Source organism: Sinocyclocheilus rhinocerous, unplaced genomic scaffold (genome assembly GCF_001515625.1).
Source record: "Sinocyclocheilus rhinocerous isolate Xijiao unplaced genomic scaffold, SAMN03320098_v1.1 scaffold751, whole genome shotgun sequence".
NCBI lineage: Eukaryota > Metazoa > Chordata > Actinopteri > Cypriniformes > Cyprinidae > Sinocyclocheilus > Sinocyclocheilus rhinocerous.
In genome coordinates, this window is record NW_015657293.1 from 389,064 (window position 1) to 413,297 (window position 24,234).

The 24,234-nt window shown below is 35.1% G+C and overlaps 1 protein-coding gene and 1 long non-coding RNA gene across 2 annotated transcripts in view; both read left to right on the forward strand.

Moving 5' to 3' along the window:
* LOC107720911 (formin-binding protein 1-like) overlaps window positions 1-24,234 on the forward strand; it is a 70,771-nt gene that overhangs the window by 31,551 nt on the left and 14,986 nt on the right. The window contains exons 6-16 of the mRNA XM_016528741.1: window positions 976-1,080; window positions 3,573-3,701; window positions 3,907-4,053; window positions 5,835-6,029; window positions 13,864-13,878; window positions 15,821-15,856; window positions 18,212-18,321; window positions 19,016-19,148; window positions 19,244-19,374; window positions 19,816-19,964; window positions 20,722-20,829. Of these exons, the coding sequence (XP_016384227.1) occupies window positions 976-1,080; window positions 3,573-3,701; window positions 3,907-4,053; window positions 5,835-6,029; window positions 13,864-13,878; window positions 15,821-15,856; window positions 18,212-18,321; window positions 19,016-19,148; window positions 19,244-19,374; window positions 19,816-19,964; window positions 20,722-20,829 (1,258 nt within the window). The remainder of the gene's footprint in view (window positions 1-975; window positions 1,081-3,572; window positions 3,702-3,906; window positions 4,054-5,834; window positions 6,030-13,863; window positions 13,879-15,820; window positions 15,857-18,211; window positions 18,322-19,015; window positions 19,149-19,243; window positions 19,375-19,815; window positions 19,965-20,721; window positions 20,830-24,234) is intronic.
* LOC107720913 (uncharacterized) lies at window positions 21,304-23,943 on the forward strand. Its single transcript, XR_001637661.1, has 2 exons — window positions 21,304-21,349; window positions 23,801-23,943. It is a non-coding gene; the product is annotated as an uncharacterized LOC107720913 (long non-coding RNA).

Here is a 24,234-nt window from a genome sequence, read left to right on the forward strand (position 1 = left end):
CTCTCTCTGTCCCTCTGTCTGTCTGTCTGTCTGTCTGTCCCTCTGTCTGTCCCTCTCTCTGTCCCTCTGTCTATCTATCTATCTATCTATCTATCTATCTATCTCTGTCTGTCCGTCTGTCCCTCTGTCTGTCTTGTCTATCTATCTGTCTATCTGTCTGTCCGTCTGTCTGTCTATCCCTCTGTCTGTCTGTCTATCCCTCTGTCTATCCCTCTGTCTGTCTGTCTGACTGTCTGTCTATCTGTCTGTCTGTCCCTCTCTCTGTCCCTCTGCTCCTCTATCCATTTTTCCTGTGCACCCACTGTCTCAGAGTGTGTGGTGTTAGAGATGGATTGTGTCGTTGTTAGCAGAGTGCTCTGGTTGTTTGTTGATTCAGTGTGTGTATGTGAGAGAACGAGAGAGCCCTGCCTGTATGTGTCCGTGTGTAAGAATGAGCTCATTGTGTGTGTGTTTGCGTGATCGGGTGATTCAATGGTCAGTGCGGACACAAATGTTGATTGTCCCTTCAGATAAATGAGTGTGAGAGTGAGATGAAGGATAAACAGTGTGATACTGGATGAGCGTTTATTATACTGCAGAACTTCACACATCTGTTCATGTGTGAGTGTGCTAATTAAACTCTGAGTGCTCTGCATCTGAACATGTGTGTGTACATGAATCTAGAGCAGTGTGTTCTGCCATGCTTTAACACACGTGTGTGTGTGTGTGTGTGTGAAACTGATACAGCCCGAGTGATTCACATGTGTCTGTTTTTCCCTTCACTTCATCTTAACACATCCATCACTGTCTCACACTGCTGCCGTGGCACTGTGTGGAAACTCGACCGTGTGTGTGTGTGTGTGTGTAGGACTGTGGAGTCACACAGGACAGGCAACATCGCTCTGCATCTGAACATTTGTGTGTACATGAATCTAGAGCAGTGTGTTCTGCCATGCTTTAACACACGTGTGTGTGTGTGTGTGTGTGTGTGTGCAGTGTAAGAGGAAGTTTGAGCGGGACTGTAAGGAAGCAGATCGAGCCCAGCAGTACTTTGAGAAGTTGGACGCAGACATCAACGTGACGAAAGCAGACGTGGAGAAGGTAAGAGTGTCTGGTAAGGAGTCCAATGCAAAGCCAATCTTTCAGATCTCTTCCGTTAATGAGAAACGCAGACGTTTCAGGGTCAGTAAAGGTACAACAGCTGCATTGGCTCAATTAGTGAGTGACTGCATTTTGAGTAGCATATTATTTCTGCAGTTTACAGTATGTACACTATGTACAGTATTTGGATTATGAATGCATGGAATACCTGGACGATGCATATAACCAGAGTACTGCATCCCACAATGCAATGCATCTTGACTTCATCTTTTATTTACACTGAGACGCATAAACTCTGTCCCTCTGTCTGTCTGTCTGTCTTGTCTATCTATCTGTCTGTCTGTCCCTCTGTCTGTCCGTCTGTCTGTCCATCTGTCCCTCTCTCTGTCTGTCTGTCTGTCTATCTGTCTGTCTGTCCGTCTGTCTGTCCATCTGTCCCTCTCTCTGTCCCTCTCTCTGTCTGTCTGTCTATCCTCTGTCTGTCTGTCTGTCCCTCTGTCTGTCCATCTGTCCCTCTCTCTGTCTGTCTGTCTATCCCTCTGTCATATTTAAATGTATGAATATTACATTTTTAATATTTAGTTTAATATTTAATCATAAATAGAAATATAATATTTATGATATACAATATGAAATGTGCATTTTTAATATAAAATAAAAATAATATATTATTGTATTATATTTATTTATATTTTGTATGTTATTATTTTACATTTTGTATGAAGTTATATCACTCACTGCACTTTGAGAAGTTGGATGCAGACATCAACGTGACGAAAGCAGACGTGGAGAAGGTAAGAGTGTCTGATAAGGAATCATACATCATCCAGGATTCTTGAAGAAGAAAACACCAGTTTCGCCACTGGGAATATTTTAACAGTAATAAGACAGAAGTGATGATATATAATTATATAGAATATATTATATATTATATAGTCTGTCTGTCTGTCTTGTCTATCTATCTGTCTGTCCCTCTGTCTGTCCCTCTCTCTGTCCCTCTCTCTATCCATCTATCTATCTATCTATCTATCTATCTGTCTGTCTTTTATGATATACAATATGAAATGTGCATTTTTAATATAAAATAAAAATAATATATTATTGTATTATATTTATTTATATTTTGTATGTTATTATTTTACATTTTGTATGAAGTTATATCACTCACTGCTTTAATTTTTCTTAAATTTAAGAATATTTAAATGTAAGAATAGCTCATTTAAATACTTAAATAAGATTTATAATTTATAATATGAAATGTACATTTCCAATACAAAAATATACAATTAAAAATAATAATAAAAATAAAAATAAGATATTATTGTATTGTATTTATATATTGTAGATTTTATTTATTTCATTTTGTATGAAATAAAAAAATATACAAACTAAATGAATGTTATATATTCTAAACATTATGTAAATATTTGAATGCAATATCATTACATTTAAATATTCTTATATTTAAGAAAAAAATTGAATGCACAAGCAGTGATATTAAAGGGTTAGTTCACCCAAAAATGAAAATTAGCCCATAAATTACTCACCCTCAAGTAAAGTGTCTCACACGGCTCCGGGGGGTGAACAAAGGCCTCCTGTAGCGAATCAATGCGTTTTTGTAAGAAAAATATCCATATTAAAAACGTAATAATCACTTTAATGTAGCTTGCGCCTGCATATACATGCGTCATATACACCTAGGATGACTTGAGGGTGAGTAATTTGTGGGCTAATTTTCATTTTTGGGTGAACTAACCCTTTGAGACACAGATCACTCTAATCTAATCAAATACAACTACAAATCTGCTCTAAATTATTTTGATACATTTTCATTCAGTGCAAATATAATTTTCGGGGATATTTTTCTGAACTTCCCGTCAGCTCATGCACATGTCTGCTGCTGGTGAAGTTAGAGTGTTTCCATGGCAACACTGAACCACAGGTTAACCAGAGTGATTTCCTAGAATCGGATCCGGATGTGGTTAACATGACGCTGCTTTCTCTGTATCGTCCTCTCACTTAAACGATGTGCATTAAAATGCATTAATATACTTTAGAATCGCATTAGATCAAGCTGAAGGTGTTTATATTCTGATGCGAGTCAGTGCGGGTGGATTTTGAGGTTTGTGAGTAAATTTAGGGGAAGTCATTGAGTCTGAAAACAAAAGTGTGTTATTTTGAGTGCACTACATTCCCTTTGTCTTTTTATTGATTTCTGCATCATCGCACCAGGTAGCCCCGCCTACAATGAAATGTCATTGGTTAAAAATCTCATAACTGAATATTCAACATAAGACATGTTTGAGTTGGTTACGAATTTAGAAAATCATGCAAATGCATGATTATTTTGAATGTGAATGTTGTCGCAAGGATGTAGGAAGATGTGAAATCATGTGTAGGCTTGCATGTGTTTAAGTTTGTGTGTTTTTAGGGGTATAATTAATAAAATGATATTGCATAATCAGTAATATTTCATCCTCTCTCTCTTTTAGGCACGGCAGCAGGCTCAGATGAGACACCAGATGGCTTCTGACAGCAAGAATGAATATTCCTCATACCTGCAGAAGTTCAACCAGGAACAGAACGAACATTATTACACCATCATCCCTAATATTTTCCAGGTGCACACACACGCACAGAAACATGCACTGAGAATGAATTAGATTTTAATATCATCATTTATTTGCTTTATTTCTGAATTCACTATTGTGAATGATGCAAATTAGGTAACAGCATAAACACACCTAAAAAAGGCAGTTTGCATGATCTCGCAGCTCTCTATTTAGAAATACACACACTAACTCTGTATGTGTGTGTTGTGAGCAGAAGATCCAGGCGATGGAGGAGAAGAGGATCGAGCGAATGGGTGAGTCGCTGAAGACGTTTGCGGAGGTCGACCGACAGATTCTGCCCATCATCGGGAAATGCCTGGATGGAATAACACAAGCGGCCGAGTCCATCGAACCCAAGAATGTTAGTAACACACTCATACAGACTCACTCGTGACTTTCTGTCTGAAATACCTCTCATTCTCGCATAGAAACTCAATCTGGGTTGAACAAGACATTACTGACCCTATTACTGATTCTAACACTGATCCAGGATCAGTCTCTGGCTGTTTATTCAAATTGATTAGATTATCGTAAATCACTGATACCTGATCCTTCATATGACGCAAGCATAATTTGCAGATTATGAAAATGCAGAAATCAAGACTGTGAAATGTCTAAAACTGTTGTTTAAACGTTTTTTTAATGCTTTTGAAAGAAGTCTCTTGTGCTCATCAAGGCTGCATTTATTTGATTAGGAATACAAAAAAACGTTATTTTTGAATATGTTGTAAAATGTCATTTATTTTACGCCAGTCTTCAGTGTCACATGATCCTTCAGAAATCATTCTAATATGCTGATTTGCTGCTCAAGAAACATTTATTATCATTAAATATTATTAACAGTTGAAAACAGTTGTGCTGAAACTTTTTTCATGATTCTTTGCTAAAAAGAAAGTAAAAAAAAACAGCATTTATTTGAAATTGAAATCTTTGGTAACATTACAAATTTAATTTTTGATCAATTTAATGCCTTCTTGGCTAATAAAAAATGAAGTATTAAAAAAAGAAAAAGATCTTACTGGCCCCAAACTTAGCTCATGTTTAGTTTTTGAAACACATGTTGTTTCAGATTTATGTGCTAGAAATTTCAGTAATATAATATTGAAATAAGGATATAAGTAATAGTGACACAATATGACATATTGAAGTCTTTGTACTTTATTTATCCTTTACAGCCTTATTATCGTTTGCGACAAATTAAATATGCCGTCTATAAAGACTCTTAAATCTCCTCTGATGAAATCAAGAATCTCTGAAATGTTTTTCAAATATATTTTCTGGCTTTTTAATTATTTACTGACAATGCAATTATGTTTTTAGAAATTATAGAAATGATGTATCTAGATATAGATATAATATATTCTGCAAATGAAACGGCAAGTGGTTGTTGTCTCTGACTATACAGTTGCTTTTTAGGACAAAACATCTTCAGAAATGACCTAAATCTGACAAAACCTCCTTTTAGAGGCATCCTCAAAAAGAAACAAAAAATGTCAAGAAATATATTATTGGGAAGGGTTCGTTTCATAGCAATAGTAATAGCTTATTTATATCAGTTTATTTTCAAAGCAGGGTTGCTATTTGATCTGCAATTCCTCTCCATAACAACTCCCTCTTATCGAGATTTTTGTAGTCGCTGTCGCGTTTGTCATAAAGCCCTTTGTGTTCAGACACCAATGAGACCAGCACCTACATTCATCTTGCCTCGATGCATCTTCTTGGTCTACTTACTTCCTCTTCGTTGTTAGGTATAAATGTGTGCTCGGCAAGACCGTTTTGTGCTTGAGCGCCACCAAGTCGTGTTTTACTGTAACTTCAGCAGCTCCAGGCACGTGAACAAAAGCGCCAATCTCATTGGTCGGCCAGTTTTTAATGCGACGCTTCAAACAAAAAAAACGAGCCCGAGGCGTTTTTTAAAAAATTACGCTTTTGCGCCTCGCATATTGCACGTCGGTGTGCACACTCACATTGGCGCCCATTGTTTAGTCACGAGGCGTTAAACGTCAGCGATAATCGCGCGCGATATTCGTCCCGATTAAAGCATGTCAACATATTCTGTTACACCAAATACACAAAATAATGATCTTTAAAAAAGCATCATATGACCCCTTTAAGACTATCTGTGCTGTCTTTCCCCCGCAGGACTCCTCTCAGGTCATAGAGTCGTATAAGTCTGGGTTCGAGCCTCCTGGCGATGTGGAGTTTGAAGACTATGGTCAGGCGATGAAGAGGACGGTGTCTGAGACCAGCCTCACTAACTCACGCTCGGACAGCAAAGCGGACCGTTCCAGCAAGGGCAAGAGCAAAACTCTCTGGCCTTTCATTAAGAAAAACAAGGTAACACACACCGGCGTCACATTCACTCGCAGTTACTTGGATTGGACTGAAAACAAAACTCAAGTAAATATGAACAGCACAGACTGATCTGATACCTCATGAGAGTGATTGTTTTATGTGTTTATGTGAGTTTTGTTTTAGTTTGTGCTTGTTTATTAGTTTGAATTTGTCTAGTTTTATTGAAGTATCTGTAGATGCTGTTATTCGTTTGCCACCATCGTTCTCCTTTCCTTTCCCTTCCCTGTGTTCACCTGCACGAAAATACGTTCCACGTTCATCCTGACGTACTAATGCACCGGTCCGAGAGGCCTCACCTTTGACCTTTGCAGAGAAACGTAACTCTAAAGCCTTTATTCCTGTGTTGTCCTTTCAAACCGAGAGTAACTTCCTTCTCCGGCCGCCCATCGGTGCTGTTCTCATGGTAACCACATTCTTCTTCCTTTTCCTCGTCTTCCTCTGTCTTCTTGTGACCTTTGACGTTTGTGTCAAAGGCTCCGCTCTTACTGAGCATGCTCAGTCCAAACCCCACCTAACCTCGCAGGACCAGGATGTGAGCATTAACACTGTCATATATATTTAATGAGGTGTGTCTGTGTGGCTATGGGCGGAATGGAAAACTAGTTCATACTGTGCAGTATATACTGTATACTGTTTATGATTGTTTAGTTAGTTTGAGGTCAATACGAAAGAAATGAATGCTTTTAGTCAGCAAGGATGCATTCAATTGATTAAAAGTGATAGTAAAGACATCTATAATGTTATAGCTGTTATTTTGAATTTTCTATTCATTCAGAATACACGAAATATTAAGAAAACACCAAAATATGAAGTAGCACAACTGTTTTCGACCTGAATAATAGTAAGAAATGTTGCTTGAGCAGCAAATCAGCATATTAGACTGATTTCTGAAGGATCATGTGACACTGAAGACTGGAGTAATGATGCTGAAAATTCAGCTTTGCATTAAAGGAATAAATTATATTTTAAAATATATTACAATAGAAAGCAGTTCTTTTAAATTGTAATAATATTTTACAAAATTGCTATTTTTACTGTATTTTTTTATGAAATAAATGCTGCCTTGGTGAGCATAAGAGACTTTCAAATACAGTACATAAATGCATACTATATTTATATATTTATTTTAATTTATGCAAAACATTACAATATATATTGTGCTCACATGATCTCATCACATCATATTTAATTCGGCAAGTGGCATCCAGATGTTATATGAGAATTAAATATGGTTATTTGCATTTTTAGTGCATTTGTTGCACTTTAGTTTTGTGTAAAACTGTAGCGACATTTGGCTGTGAAATACTGCAGTTTATATTCTCTTCACACTGGAAATGGAACTTTTGCGCATTGCATTATGGGATATCATGCTCCATGTGGTGTGTTTTGTTGTATGCTGCGCATTTTGGCAAATGTACAGTAGCAGGACATTTGCATATCGCACATAGTGCCTAAATGGTAATAGAAGTATGTAGTATGCTGTTCCAATCATAGCCTGTGTTTGTCAGTTCACGTCTATCCTGTGTGTGTAACGTGTCTGTTTGTGGTCAGGAATAACACAAAACATTATTAGGAGACTTTACTTAGAAACCACATTCAATAATATTCGTCTAAACACTAAACGCATACACATCTCGTGCAGAGCTGGATCTGATTAATGGTGTTTATGCATGAAAGCAGGTGATATTGACAAAATTCGAATGTTCTAGAGGGTTAGATGTTGAAATGTTTCTTGTGTTTATGTATGACGGTAAAGATTATAGGAATCTTCTGGGTTCAGTACGAGTTAAGCTGTGTTGGCAGCATCTGTGACATGCTGTTGATTACCACAGGAATCAGCTCAACTTTGAAAAAACAAGGAGAAATGCTGTTTACAGTAATGCTCTTACATGGGAAGTCTGTGGGCCAGGAGTGTTGTTAAGTAGATCGAAAACATTGAAATAATTTTCGCGTTAAGTAAAATAAAGCTGAAATAAAACAAATATATTTATATATAAATAAAACAGGTTGATGTACTTAAATTACAAAAAATAATTGAATAAATAAAAAATAAAATGTAAATAGCAATACCTTTATTTTTGAGAGTGTAATTGAAAAGCCAGGAATTTATGCTTGTTATTTATTTCTACTTATTGTTTTTTTTTCTTATCAATTATTTTTAACTAAAGTTTTTTTTAATAGATTTAGCTATTTTAATTACCATTTAAAATGACAATAGCACATAACATTTGTAAAAATTAAACCACAATTAAAATGGAAATATAAAATAAAAGCTAATTCAAAATATGAATTAATGCTTTAATAGTATATAAATAATACTAAAATAGGGCAAGATATTCTGGTAGGGTTAAAATAAAAAATGTGCATCTCATATTTATTATTTATTTTGTGCAAAATATGTTATTTGAGCTGTAAAGTTGTGTAAATCATTCTTTTAGTGGTAGGACTACTTCTGGTTATGCGACACATTGCTCAATGGACTTCCATCGTAAGTGCATTATTGCACACGTAATTTTGATTTCCTGTGGTATTGGGCACACTTGTGTAGATTTCGACTTATCTCGGTTTTCCCTAATGCATAGAGGGCAGATTTTGTCTGTGATGTTTTAGCAGGTTGTCTAGTCTGTTGGGAACTGAACCGTTAATGTGAGCTCTCCCAGAACGCACGCTCATTAATTTCTCCATTACGCTTTGGGGAGCTCGCTAATAAGAAAGTGAAAGAGAGAGAGAAATCAGTGAAATCAGTTTTTGTGCTGTAGAGGAGTGTGTGTGTGTGTGTGTGTGCTGTGCATGCAATGTTTGTTAAAGGGACAGTTCAGCCAGAAATGAAAACGCTGTCATCGTCTGCTCACCCTCATTGACTGACTTTCTTCCATGGAACACAAAAAGAGAAAAGGAATATTTCTGCTGCTCTTTTGCCATACAATGAAAGTGGATGGTGACCATGGCTGTCAAACTTCAAAAAGTGACAAAAAGGCGAGAAATACTTTGCCAGAGATTTATAGTTCTTAAAAAAACAGATCAAATGCAGATGTTACTGGTGGAAGACAGTGCATTAACTGTAGCTAAAATTCATTTTTCAGCTGCACACCGTCAGAAACCAACTGCTGCTAACCAACTAAGTCCGTCCATGTGCATATATTACATTTTTTTTATTTGTAATGTATTGAATGTTTGAATCTTATTTTTATTTTATTTATTTTTATTGTTTTCTTCATAATGTATTGTTTTAACACTTGTTAATTTGAATTTTTTCTAATATATGTTTTTTTCTAATATCATTTTTTACATTTGCTAAACTAATATTTCTATTTTTAAATAAATTAAATAAGTAAATAAATAAATGTATTATTTTGTTTCTTTCTTTCTTCATAATATATTGATAAATGACTATATATATATATATATACTGTAAATAAAATTAATTAATTAATTAATTAATTATTTCAGTAATATTTGATTATTGTTATTGTCATGCAAACACAATCCTACCAATAAAAGTACTTAAAATTTAAACTTAACTGACAAAAAGGTGAATTATCGGTGACAGATTATTAGTGAATAATGACTTTAGGTCTTTTTCTCACACAAAGCTGTTGTTTGTATTCAGAAGACCTGGAATATAGTCATATGTACTACTTTTACAGGGCTTTTTGTCATTTTTGAAACCCATGGTCCCCATTTGCTTCCATTACATTGAAAAAGAACCTTTTATGTTCCACGGAAGACAGTCACTGAGGTGACATTTATTTTTGGGTGAACCGTCCCTTCAAATGGTTCTGCAGTGATCTGACCCCTGCATGTGACCCCTGATGTACAGGACAGAGTTTAACGCACTAACTCTCTCGCTCACAGGGTTAATAACACCACAGCTGCAGCGCGTTTCTTTCAGTTGCCGTTTCTTTTACGTTCCTTTTAAGTTTGCGTTCTCCTTTGTTCTATTAATTGATTAATTGATTAATTCGTTTCATTTTTGGGTCCTTATTTCTCTTGTTTTGTGTTCCCCCTCCTTTTTTGTTCACCTCTTTCCGGATCGATTTGTGTGTGTGTGTGTGCCGCTCTGTGCCTGTCATCGCCTGTGCTGTCATGTCAGTGTTCATTTGCATAAAGAAAAAGGAGCCGAATGATCATTTTGAGGTGGTTTTTGCATCATATTCTAAATGCAAAACAACCCATTGATTTGACTAATGCTGCTTTTAAGTCATGACTGAATAATCATATGTAGGTAATTCTTCAGTTAGGGGGATTTTTCTGTGCCCTGAGATGATTTCATAAGGAAAAAAAGATTTTATTAATTTATTTCTTTATTTTATGTTATTTATTTGGCAGTGATTCTAGTTTTAATTAATTAATTAATTAAATTAATTCTGGTTTCTGGATAAGATACAATGGTTATATTATAAAATATTTTATTTTTTATTTATCTATAATATTATAGACCTATCAATAATATTTATTTATTTATATTTATTCATTTTTAATACTGTTAATAATTGTAAATTTGAATAAAATAGATTTTGAATAAATTTGGTATTTATGTTTACAATTATTTTTTATAACCAAGAATCACTGCCCCAATCAGTGTTATTTTAATATTATTATTATTCATATTTTGAATTAGATTTTATATTTTAAATTTTTTCTTTTTCAATTTTTACTTTTTTATTTTTAATATTTATGTGCTTTTGTTATTTTTATAAAAAATATTTATATTTAGCTTTGTTTTATTTCAGTTTTAATTTTATTAATTTTATATTTTGAATTAGATTTTATATTTACACTTTCATTTTCAATTTAAATTGTTACTTTTTTATTTTATGTATTTTTTGTTTAAGTTTTAGTAATTTTGTTATGTTATTTTGTCTTTTTATTAGTTTTTTCAATTTCAGTTTAGCTTTAATTTATTTCAGTTTTAGGTTTTTTTTATTTTAGATTTAGATTTTTTTTAATTATATTGTAATATTTATTTTAATATTTTTATATATTTTTATGTATTTTCATTTACGTTTGAGTAATTTTGTTATGTGCTTTTGTCATTTTTATTATTATTTTTCATATATATTTCTATTTAGCTTTTATTTATTTTATTTCAGTTTTAGGTTTAGTAACTTTAGTACTTAAACTTATTATTTCAGTTAGTTGCTAAGTTTTTAAGTTGAACTTATCCAAATTTATGTTATTATGCTATTTCCATATTATGTTATTTAATTTCAATGTAATTTTAATTAATGCATTTTTTTTTTTAAATAGTTTTATTTTTAGTTAACAAAATACAGGCCCCAATATGGCCGTCATCAGCCATCACAGCAAGCATTTTAGAAAACAACGGATTTTTTACTAAAAAAAAAAAAAGCTTAAATTTGAATATTGTATTATATTAAATTATGCTAAATTAAATTATATTATTCCTCACCCTTTATTTTGTTGCAATAGTGCTAAAAACTCTTCCTGTCTTTGTGGAAATGTGAGAATGAAATATGAAATTGAAAGGTTTTTCCTACAGTAGTTTGACTAAATATCGACTTTGAAGGCAGCATTGGCTTCTGAAGCGATGATGTCACAGTGTGACTCAGATTCCGCAGGCGATGATGTCATGCAGTGACTTGGATTCTGGAAGCAGCAGTGGAATTGTTTATATCTTTCGGCTCCTTTTTCCTCCTCCTCACGCAGCCGATGAAATCCACTCTGCCTTCTCTTTCTCTCTCTCTGTCAGTCTGTCTCTCTCTCTCTCTCTCTCTCGTTTATGTTTCGTTGTTTGCGTTTACCATGGTTTCACTGTCTCACGTTTTCAGACACGGGGCGCCAGTCAGAGGCACCCTGGGTGACAGATCAAATAAAAACGGGTGCTCAAACATACGGGTTTATCCTGAGTAATGCGATTTCACGCACACAAACTCTCAGAAACAATGTCTTCTATTTACACACACGCTGACATGTGACTTTCTGATAAAGTCAGACCAGATTCACCTTCCCTTCAGGAAGGCCGTCCGCGTGTTTCCGCATGTGCGAGCTGAGATTCGGACTTCTGAATGACTTTGCAAGATAACAGACACAAAACACAGCAGATAACGGAGCAAATCCCGCTTTCCCATGTCCCTGTGCAAATCTCACATATTTTGTATCTTTTCAAAGAATTGATGGTCAGTGAACAAAACAAAAAACAGATTTATCATTTCTTATTTTTGGCCATTCCTGCGTCAAACAGGAAGGTTCATCATGCTGACAGAGCTATATGAAACTTATTGTCCACATTTTTAGCATATACAGACTCAACAGTGATGCCTGAATCAGATATTGAATGATGTTATAGACACAAATGATTAAAAATAGAGGAATAAACTTGAACATATGAAGGTCTTTGACACGGTCATTGTCTTCATTTGTGCTCCCGGCTTATTTATAATATATGTGTTTATGGTTTATATGATTTGATGTACACTACTCTTTGAAGGTTTGAGGTCAGAATAAAATGAAGGCTTATATTCAGCAAGAATGCATTAAATTGATCAAAAGTGATAGTAAATGCAGTATTTATAATCTTACAAAAGATTTCTATTTTGAATAAGTACTGTTCTTTTGAACTTTCTATTCATCAGAGAATCCTAAAAAGCTTTGTTTTCAACATTGATAATAATAATAATAGTAAATGTTTCTTAAAATGATTTGAGTAATGACATGAGTAATGATGCTGAAAATTCTGCTTTGCATCACAGGAATAAATTACATTTGGCAATATATTCAAATAGAAGACAGTTATTTTAAATTGTAATAATATTTGACAATATTACTATTTTTTCTGTATTTTTAATAAAATAAATGCAGCCTTGGTGAACATATAAGGGACTTCTTTCAAAAACATGAAAAAATCTTACTGACCCCAAACTTCAGTGGTAGTGTTTTAGAGCATTGTTATTGAAGTAGTTGTATTTGTTTTAATAACGTATGTTATTTTTTGCTGGCTACTCTAGTAGACTGTAATATACACACTAGAGCATGTCCATACTTATTTATTATGTAAGACTATAATAATCAGCGAACATCTTGAAGAATGATATCAGTGTGTCTGTGAGTTTGTTTTGGTGCCTGATAGTCAGTTAGGTGTGTGTGTGTGTGTGTGTGTGTTTGAATTATATATGTATGCAGTTTTATTGACACAAGTGTGTGTATGTGTTTGTTCTAGTGTACAAATGTTTTTATTGTATATTTTTGTATTAAAGTGTGTTTGTAGAGTGATGGTGTGTGCGAGCGAGTGTGTGTTTGTATAGTTATGCGTGAGTGTGTGTGTGTTTAATTAGGGTTTATTCTTTGCTGCAGTCTGCCCAGTCTCTCTATTATAATAAAGAAATCATGAAGAGGACTCTCGGTCGGCCTACGTATGCTTTCGAGGTGCATACAGGTCTTGAATGACATGAGGGTAAGTAAATGATGACAGAATTTTCATTTTTTTAGAGGACTGTCCCTTTAAATGTTTAGAACATTCTGGAATATTTCAAGGTTCTGGAATATAAATGCGCATAGAAGGCCTGTACTTCTGCTAATGCGACATTTTCTCCTTTCAAGTGCCAAAGTGAGGCTTTCAACTTAATTTCCCATGGCTCTGCCAGCAGAAATCTGTCTTATGACGGAGCACAAAATACTGACGGCTGGCCAAAAGTGAACTGTGATGTAGTGAGCTTCATCAATGACATCATAAGGCATGAACACACCTGCATGCGTGTGTATGACGTGTACACTGGTCTGATGTTGCTCCCTCTGATGTTTTCTCTCTTCTCTCGGTTCATTCCCTCGATCGCTCTCTCTTTTCGTCCGTGAGAAGCTCTCTCTAAAGCTGGTAAGCATGACCTCAGTAGCATGTCGGTAGCGGCATGACCGTAGCATGTCCGTCGCTGTAGTAACACATGGTCCTTTAACATTGCTTTGTTCCTTTGTGTTCAACCCTTATGGTTATTTTTGTTTACAAGGATAGTTCACCCAAAAATGAAAATTTGCTGTTAATTTAATCACCCTCAGGCCATCCAAGATCACTTTTTTCTTCTTCAGTAGAACAGTTGGTAGTTGGGGATTCATAAAATGCAAGTCAGGGGCTATCAGCACTTTGAGAGTCAAAAAAGCATACACTGTAAAAAAAAAAAAAAAAAAAAACTGTGACATTTACGGTAAAATACCGGCAGCTGTGGTTGCCAGAACTTCACCGTAAAAAATATGGTAGCAACATTTTAGGTTTTACAGACTTAACTTAAATTCACAATAAAATTCCGTATTTCAATAACTGATGTAATGTTAATAAACCAAAATATTGAAGTGTTAATATCTGTTTTGAACCATTGTAATACTATATTGAGGTCTTATGAAGCGAAATGATCAGTCTGTGCAAGAAACTGAACATTATTTACAACATTATTACCTGTAATCCAGGCAAACGGTCCAGAGTGATGTCCGTTTTGCGAACAAATCATTCTTTTGAACTGATTCTTTTTAGTGAACTGAATAAACCAGTTCACCACATCGGACTGAACCGTCTGAAACAGTTCACGACTCGAGCAGCACAGATCTACAAGTTACTCAATCAAAACTCACTTTCAGACTCAGAACGAGCCAAAATATCAGTGTATATGATCCTGTAATGCTGGTTTTTGGCAACTCATTGGGGAAGTCGTGGCCTAATGGTTAGAGAGTCGGACTCGTAACCCAAAGGTTGCGAGTTTGAGTCTCAGGTCCGGCAGGAATTGTAGGTGGGGGGAGTGAATGTACAGTGCTCTCTTCCACCTTCAATACCACGACTGAGGTGCCCTTGAGCAAGGCACCAAACCCCTGACTGCTCCCTGGGCACCGCAGCATAAAAGGCTGCTTACTGCTCCGGGTGTGTGTTCACGGTGTGTGTGTGTTCACTGCTGTGTGTGTGCACTTAGGATGGGATAAATGCAGAGCACTAATTCCTAGTATGGGTAACCATACTTGGCCACACGTCACGTCACTCATTCAGGGCTCCAGATCTGACTCCGCTTGACTCGGACCGAAGACCAATGAGCCGCTGATATGCGCATACGTGAGCTAAGCACTTGAAGGGGCCAAATGAAAGTTTTATGGTTTCTCATTGTTTATGTAAAAAGGCGAGTTGATAGAGACAAGTTTATTCACTATATGCTCTGGATATGTAAAACATCCACGTTTCACATCATTATTGGGTGCTTTAATAATATAATTGCATATACTGTACGTCATTGCATGATTACGTAAACAAATGAGTGAATTGAATTAGTACATTTAAATGAACTATCCGAAAGAAGCAGTTTGTGGAAAAGAATCCGATTTCCCTGTTTGCCTGAAGCTATGAATTAGAGGTAATAATGTTAGAAATAATGTTCAGTTTCTTGCACCGACCAATCGTTTCGCTTCGTAAGACCTCAATATATCGTCAGGAGCCACGGGTATTAATCTTGCCTGTATATGCTTTTTTGACTCTCAAAGTCACGGTAGCCTTTGACTACCGTTTCACCAAGGACCACAGTTTCAGCTAAAAATCTTCTTTACTGTTCTACTCAAAAAAAAAAAAAAGTCGGCTACATCTTGGATGGCCTGAGGGTGAGTAAATGGACAGCACATTTTCATTTTTGGGTGAACTATCCCTTTAACGACACTTCTGGCATTGTTTTGCTATTTAATTTGACCTTTGTGTGTATTTAAGTTCAAAACCATGTTGTTGTCTGATTTATCTTTTTGTTGATGTCTGTTTTGTTTTGTCTTGTTGCCGTGGTGACTGTCCCTCTGTGTAGCTCTCACTCAATGCCCACGTGCGGAACCTTATTGAGGTGATCTGAAACCCTTTCTTTGTCCCTGTGTTTATTTATCTGTCCCTGATTCGGTCTTTATATGTTTCAAACTTGATTAATTTGATCCCTAACCAGATGTGTGGCATAATATGCTGAAATGTCATCATTTTGAATGTAGTTATAGTGTAAAGGGATAGTTCACGTGCAAAATTATTATATAGTCTTTATTTTGTCTTCCTAAACCTTTGGCTTGATTTTTTTTTTCTGTGGGACATGCTTAATTTTACATTTCACTTTCATTATATGGAAAAGAACAGCATGCAAATTGTGCAAAATATCTTATTTTGTGTTTCACCGAAGAAATGAAGTCAAATTGGTTTTGAATGAGATGAGGGTGAAAAAATAATGTAAAACATTAGTGTTATTAATAATTATCAGTGATTAGAATAAATCAAATATCTTAACCAATCAGAGAGTGTCTTGCTATTTTAGCCCCGCCCAAAACTTTTTACGTGTTATTATTGAATCACTGATGGTGTAGTATGATTTAGTTGACTATTACACTGCAGGTAATGTTTGGTTATATTTAAACATCAATCTGTTTATAGATATGCATATATTGATCCATATAATTTCTTTGAGTTGGTTTTATTTTATTTAGATCTATTTTTATTTGTAAAGAATCAAAATGTTACATAATTAACATTTTATTTTAACAATTTGTCTTTGTTTTGAAGAGGGTGAGTACAACAGTGAGTGTAGCATGTATATTGTGCTTGTGTAGATCTTGATTATTAATTTTTAAAATTTGCCTGGACTGATTTTGTGGTTTTATTTAACTGTATTTTGAGTGACAGTGCAATGCATGCTCAGATAAATCTGGTTGTTTATTGTTGCATGACAGTATGGTGATGTGGAAGAAGGGGTAAGGTCGATGTGCCTACCATGTGACCTTTGACCTTTTAGCATTTGCATTGACTTGTGGGCAGGACTGTAGAAAGATAGTCACCTATTCAGTCCAAACTTTTTTTTTTGGGGAACAGTTTATTGAACATTTGATCAAATCTTAAAATAAAAGTTTGCATATGTGTTATTTGTTGAGTATCGTATTTGATAACTCAGTCTCTTGTGGCTCATATGGATGATATATAGATAATAATATGGAGCTCATACATGAGGAAGAAAAAAATTCATTCAGCCTCAAACAGAGCAAAAATATGCAATTTGGTGCAGCTTCTGATATTTATATGGCCAAAAAGTATGAAATTCTGATAGCTTGTAAATCAATGAGATCTTTATAAACAGTATAGCAGAATACTTACATAAAATGTATGCAAATATCAGTTTTCACTCTAAATCTCCCAGTAATTTGTCTGAGTAAGATGATATTTAAATGCATAGATTTATGATCAAAACATATAATGCGATGCAGTACAATGATGACTGACAGATGAACAAATAATAATAATAATAATAATAAAGTTGCTTTAGTCCAGTAAGTGTTCATCTTGAAATATTGCTATCACTATAAAAGTTATCCACACGTTTACTAAGATTTCACAGCAAAAAGACATGTACCATGACCTCATTTATACTAAAAGGCTTTTTACTTTGTTAAACAAAGTATCCATCAGATGACAGAAGGCATGTAGTAGATTGTGTAGAACAGGTTTTTTTTTATAGCAAGGTTTTAATCATGTTGATCATTTAAATGTGAGGCCTTAAATGTGTGTATCAAATATGATACAGTAGGCTTCATAGGGTTAAAAATCATTGCAGCAGGTTTAACCTCCCCAAATTCACGGCTCTTTAGCGCCACCATGTGGTTGAAATAATGGCAAATAATGCCCGTCAGAGAGAACTAATGTGGAAAAAGCAGTGGCTGGAGTGTTCAGTCAGGACTGATACATTAAAGGCAGAGTAAGTGATTTCTGGTAGCCAATGTTACAGGAACAGGATATTAGAGCAAGCGAGAAAGAGGGCACATAAGGACAGATCCAAACAAAATCTCTCTGATCAACCAGAATCAGATTTCAAAGATGAGTGAGCAAGATAAGAGTTTATTTTATGAGAACTGTTTAATCAATGTTGTTGTTGGCATTGGACTGAATAGGTTAATCATTGATCTTAGATTTAATTATCTCATCTGGTTTGCCTTTGATAAACACTTGATTTGAAAGCTGATTGGCTCCTTCCCAAAGGCAGCTAGCCAACCAGATGACAGGAACAGAAGATTCTTTAATAGCCACTTGATGTGATTGGATGTGTCCTGGTTTGACCCGCCCCGTTTATACATATGCATATTAGTTTATGTATTGGCAGAACAGGACAGTGTCAGTTATTTTAAGGGCAGATACTCACTGTTTGTCTGTCATCCTCTCTGTCTCCTCATAGGGTTCAAATCCTGAGGACTTCAGTCATCTTCCTCCAGAGCAGAGAAGGAAGAAGCTTCAGGCGAAGATTGACGACATCAATAAAGACATACAGAAAGAGATGGACCAGAGGTACACAGACATGGACAAACACACACAAACTCCTATATCCTGTCATACACTGACTAGTCAAAAATCCCAGTGGATACATAGACAGTAATAAAGACTCTTTAAAAAGTAAAAAGACTTTGTCCGCTTATTTTACAAAGTATTGATATTTTTATAGCAGATTGTACACTTTTTCTGATTTTTATATTATTCCTGCCTACCAATTACTTTCTTGTTTTATTTTAATTTTTTTATGTGTTTATTTATTTACTTACTTATTATATTAATGTACATATTTACTTATTTTATTTATTTGCATACATTTGCAACCTTTATTATTTATTAATTAACAATTTAATTTATTTAGTTAATTATTTACATGCTTATTTATTATTTTACTTATTTATTTGCATACATATTTATATATTTCCATCATTACTTTATTTCTAAAAGAAATCAAATTTAAATAAATTATATAACTTTAGCCATCTTTAAGTTTCCAGCAGCATAACATTATTCAATACGATATGAATTGAGTTTTGAAAAAGATATGCAATATTCAGTAGGACTCAAGAATATAACATAAAAATCAAGAATCCCTATTATGACATTTCAGTAGAAAATGCCTTACAATAATCCTTCTGGAATATTTTTTGACTAGGCCAGAGTTTGACAGGTTTTATTCGGCAAAATGTATATATGTATTTTTTCTCTGCAGAGATGCTTTGACTAAAATGAAGGAAGTGTACATAAAGAACCCACAGATGGGGGATCCCAACAGCGTGGACCCTCGGTTAGCAGAGATCGCCCACAACATTGAGAAACTGCAGGCGGAGGCTCAGAAATTCGAGGTGCGTGTCATTTAATGCAGCACAGGCCTGGATGAGAGCTTCAGTTCAGTGGAAATGAGTGAGTGTGTGTGTGTGTGTGTGTGTGTGTGTTTTAGGGCTGGTTAGCGGAGGTCGAAGGAAGGATGCCAGTAAAGAGTGACCCTCCACGGAGGACAAGTGCCCTGTACGAGACCCAAAACAGCACACCACCCACCACTAACAACAACTGTGCACAGGATAGAGAGAGGTTGGACCCTCGGCAGAGATCGCCCACAACATTGAGAAACTGCAGGCGGAGGCTCAGAAATTCGAGGTGCGTGTCATTTAATGCAGCACAGGCCTGGATGAGAGCTTCAGTTCAGTGGAAATGAGTGAGTGTGTGTGTGTGTGTTTTAGGGCTGGTTAGCGGAGGTCGAAGGAAGGATGCCAGTAAAGAGTGACCCTCCACGGAGGACAAGTGCCCTGTACGAGACCCAAAACAGCACACCACCCACCACTAACAACAACTGTGCACAGGATAGAGAGAGGTACACACTCTCACACACACAACATTATCAAATAAGATTATTATTATTGTTAATAGTAACATATACATACACTTACAGTCACTTTGCAGTCACAGTACTTTGCAAACAGGTGCTATAGTTATTGTGTACGTGTGTGTGTGTGCGTGTGTGTGATGGAGCAGTCCGGATGGCAGTTATACAGAGGAACCGAGTTCTGAGGTCCAGAGTAAAGTCCAACCTGAAACGGCGGAGTCTGGAGATGAATTTGATGATGCAGATGAAGAAATACTACCCACCATCGGCACCTGCAAAGCCCTCTACCCGTTTGAAGGTATTTCATGTATAAATGCATAATAAACAATATAAATACATAATTAAACAAAAATATGGGCTCCATTTCAAACCCTAGTGAGCTGCCTCACTGTCTTTTGTCAACAAAGCACTTAAGTACTTAAGTAATAAAACCTCAAAAAAGTGATTTCTTCATATATGTGTAGGAACACTTTACAATAAGATTCCATTTGTTAACATCAGTTAACTACATTATAAATAATCATGAAAAATACTTAAGCATTTCATTTTAGTTTGTTTGAACTTTTATTAATGTATCTATCAATGTATGAACTAACAATGAACATTTGTATTTTAGTTAACTAATAAATACTGAAATGCGCATTGTTAGTAAATTGTTAGTTAATGCATTAACTCATTGTAACAACGTTTGTAGATCGGGAAGAAGGAGGCGGGAACCGTAAATCAGCATATTAGAATGATTTCTGAAAGATCATGTGACACTGAAAACTGGAGTAATGATGCTGAAAATTCAGCTTTGCATCACAGGAATAAATTATATTTTAAATATATTCGAATAGAAAACACTTATTTTGAATTGTAATAATATTTCACAATATTACTGATTTTACTGTATTTTTTATCACATAATTGTGGCTCTGATGAGCATAAGAGGCTTCTTTTAAAAACATGAAATAATCTTACTGACCACAAACTTGTAAACTGCACTGTATATACATATTTGAATTATTTACTGATGGATTGATTGATTGATTTTCTTCCAATTTTCTCTGTAGGTGTTAATGAAGGCACCATCTCAGTAACGGAGGGTGAGCTCTTGTATGTAATAGAGGAAGACAAAGGTGACGGATGGACGCGTGTTAGAAGAAACGAGGAAGAGGAGGGTTACGTCCCCTCATCCTACGTCGAGGTCTTTCTGGACTCCAACGCCAAACCATTAGGATTTACTCCACCGGCCTCGCTCCGTTCCCACGGCTCTCGGCCCCGCCCCTCTCGTCACACTCATGTTAACTAATGGAACCTTATAGTAAGTACTACCATATTGAGGCCAGTAATAGGTTTTTAAGAAATGAATACTTTTATTCATCAAGGACACATTAAATTGATCAAAAGTGATAGTACAGGCATTTAAAATATTACAAAAGATTTCTGTTTCTACTCATCAACTTATTCTGAAAAAAGTATCTTCGTTTTCACAAAAATATGAAGCAGCACAACCGTTTTCAACATTATTATTATTATTATTATTAATAATAATAATAATAAGAAGAAATGTTTCTTGAGCAGTAAATCAGCATATTAGAATGATTTCTGAAAGATCATGTGACACTGAAGACTGGAGTAATGATGCTGATAATTTCCCCTCATCCTACGTCGAGGTCTTTCTGGACTCCAACGCCAAAGGTGCCATAACCTACATATGACCCAAAGCTTTAGGTCCTGTGATCTCAGAAGTGTGTTTGTGTATATGAACACTGAAGGAAACGGCTAGGGTGTGTGTGTGTGTGTGTGTGATCCTGAATCTCTCCAAGCCAACAATGTGACTTTTTAGACTTTTTTTCTGAAACTGAATGACTAAATGATTGTATGTGTCTTAGCACATGATGTTTTTAGATTATTAGCCCACCATAGTTTAATATGGCGGTAGTATCTTGTCATTTTGAGTAGCAATGCATGTTAGATCACTCCAACTAAATGTATAGACAAATGCAACACACACACATAAGAGGAGACGCATAAAAGTTTTTGTAATGTTTTCGTATGTAAATGAACTTAAGGTCAAATTATGCTAGTGTTTTCCCCCGAAAAACCAATTTCATAACCACTAGTCAAGCACTAGTAATAATAACCAGTTTACAAGTCGCATAAAATAGTATAATTTCCTTTTCACAAAATATATTTGTGTAACACGTGTTAGACAGAGACTGCCTTTTTGCTTCTTTAGCTGTATTATTTGTTGACATTGTTCAATCTCAACACTTGTACTTGATATTGAGTCTTAAAAAGAAGAAATAACCCTGGAAAAAACATATGATTTACAAAAACATATTATAAATGTGTAAAAGCAATGCATGCATTCATTAAACATGATTGCATAGTATGTGCCACGTCCACACAATCATGTTTGGTGCTCCTGATCTTTATTCCTAAGAGCTGAGATGAAATATGACGTGAATATGAACCTTTTCTGAATGTTTCCTCACAGATGTGTTTTCCTGGAGAAGGGTTTGTCTTTCTGAGGGTGAGACGGAGTACTAGTTGAGTGCATTAACAGTGTGTGACTGAAGAGATCTAGAATGAATTGCCTTTGACATTTAAAACAGTTTAATACTGCACAAGTGTGGTTTCCTCTGAATGAAGTGTTGAAGTCCGACTTTTATTTCAGTTTAAACGTGCATGAACCTACGTATGCCACCTTTAAGTTAGAATTGTCTGCAAAATGAGGTGCAAACACACACACAAAAACCTGATACAATTCACAAACCGACAGAGATAACCTTCATGCAAATCTTGATTGTTGAGAAAAACATGAGTGTTTGAGTGAGTTTTTGGCAGTTTTTCACAGCATAAATGCATGTTTGAGTGTGTTTCAGGTCACATTTGTTCTTGAGTTCAACCAAGAACACTGAATTACTCTTGCCAACAAATCATGCATATTATAAGTCATCCTACAAACAATCCTATGTGTTTTTTATCGTCATTTTCCAGTTCATTTTGTAACTGTACAGCTCATTTAAGCATGTATGCCATATGTGTGTGTTTAGGCTTTTCACACTTGTTATCATAGTTATTTTTAACCCTGGATTATCTTGTTCCATGTTTCATACTGTTAGTTTATCATGGGTTAATTGCTGTGTACATTTGGCACTGTAGTTTTGAAATTACTAGCGCAATTAAGAAATTGTTCTCAGGGCTTATTAATTTGTTCCCTTGTTTTAGTTCAATCGTGGTCGGGTTGTACATTGTTTTAATTGATTTAAATTGTGACCATGATTTACCAAAAACCAGGGAACTGATTAATATATCATGGGAACAAATTATTAAATTATGGGAAAGATTTCTATTTTTTGTGTTTTGTGTGAGGCTTTGTAGTTATTAAAACTAAAACTATTAAAAAGCATTTTTGTGAACTGGAATAAAGCTGAAATAAAATGTATATTAGGTGACAAATTTAAACGTAAAAAACTTTTTAAAAAATTGAAATGTTGCCTTGACAACTTATAAAATAAGTCGCTAAAGCAAAAAATTCTAAAACTAAAAACTTAAATAAAAAAAAAGAAAACAAAAACTAATAAAAATGACAAAAGCACATAACAGAATTGCTAGAACTTTCCAATTAAAATGAAAAATAACAGCTAATTCTAAATATTAATAAATACTATAATTGTATATAAATATAACTGAAACAACACTGGTGTAAAATGTGACCCTGGAGCACAAAACCAGTCTTAAGTCGCTGGGGTATACAGGTGCATCTCAATAAATTAGAATGTCGTGGATTGGACAACTTTAAAGGCAATTTTCTCAATATTTTGATTTTTTTGCACCCTCAGATTCCAGATTTTCAAATAGTTGTATCTCATCCAAATATTGTCAGATCCTAACAAACCATACATCAATAGAAAGCTTATTTATTCAGCTTTGATGTATAAATCTCAATTTCTGACCCTTAAGACTGGTTTTGTGGTCCAGGGTCACAAATGGAAATGAACTAAAAATAAAAAGAAGATAACCCAGGGTTAGTTAGAGTTTGAAAAGCCTTTCATAGAGGGCATGAATCCATCCCTTCACCGAGTCTAACATGTTTTTGCTTTTGTTTTTCATATGTTTGTTTGTTTGTTTGTATGACTGCAGATTCGTAAAGTATGGAAGGAGGACTCAGTGGTGCAGGGCAAACAGCAGCCATATGTGCGGAAAACTACAGCCTACTCTCCATGAACCGCCCTAGAGTGAGACAGATGAGAGACAGACACAAAACAAAGAGAGGAACAGAGGAAGAGGCTATAGAGACCTCTCAGCCTAAATTCTCCTGCTGTAGAGAGGAACTTTAACAGCGAATCAGAGAAATATTATGGCATTTAGATTTATTACCTGTCTGTTATTTTATAATGAGGTGAATATGATCTGCATATATCATTTTGCTTTACGGCTCTTCATCGCTGCTGAACGGCGCTAACGTTTCTTTCAGCCTGTGCGAGTGAGTGTATGTATGTGTCGGTTGTTCCGATTTCCTCACCTTTCCTCGAACTAAAACCCTGGGAATGTGGTCTGTAAAAGGAGCTGAATTT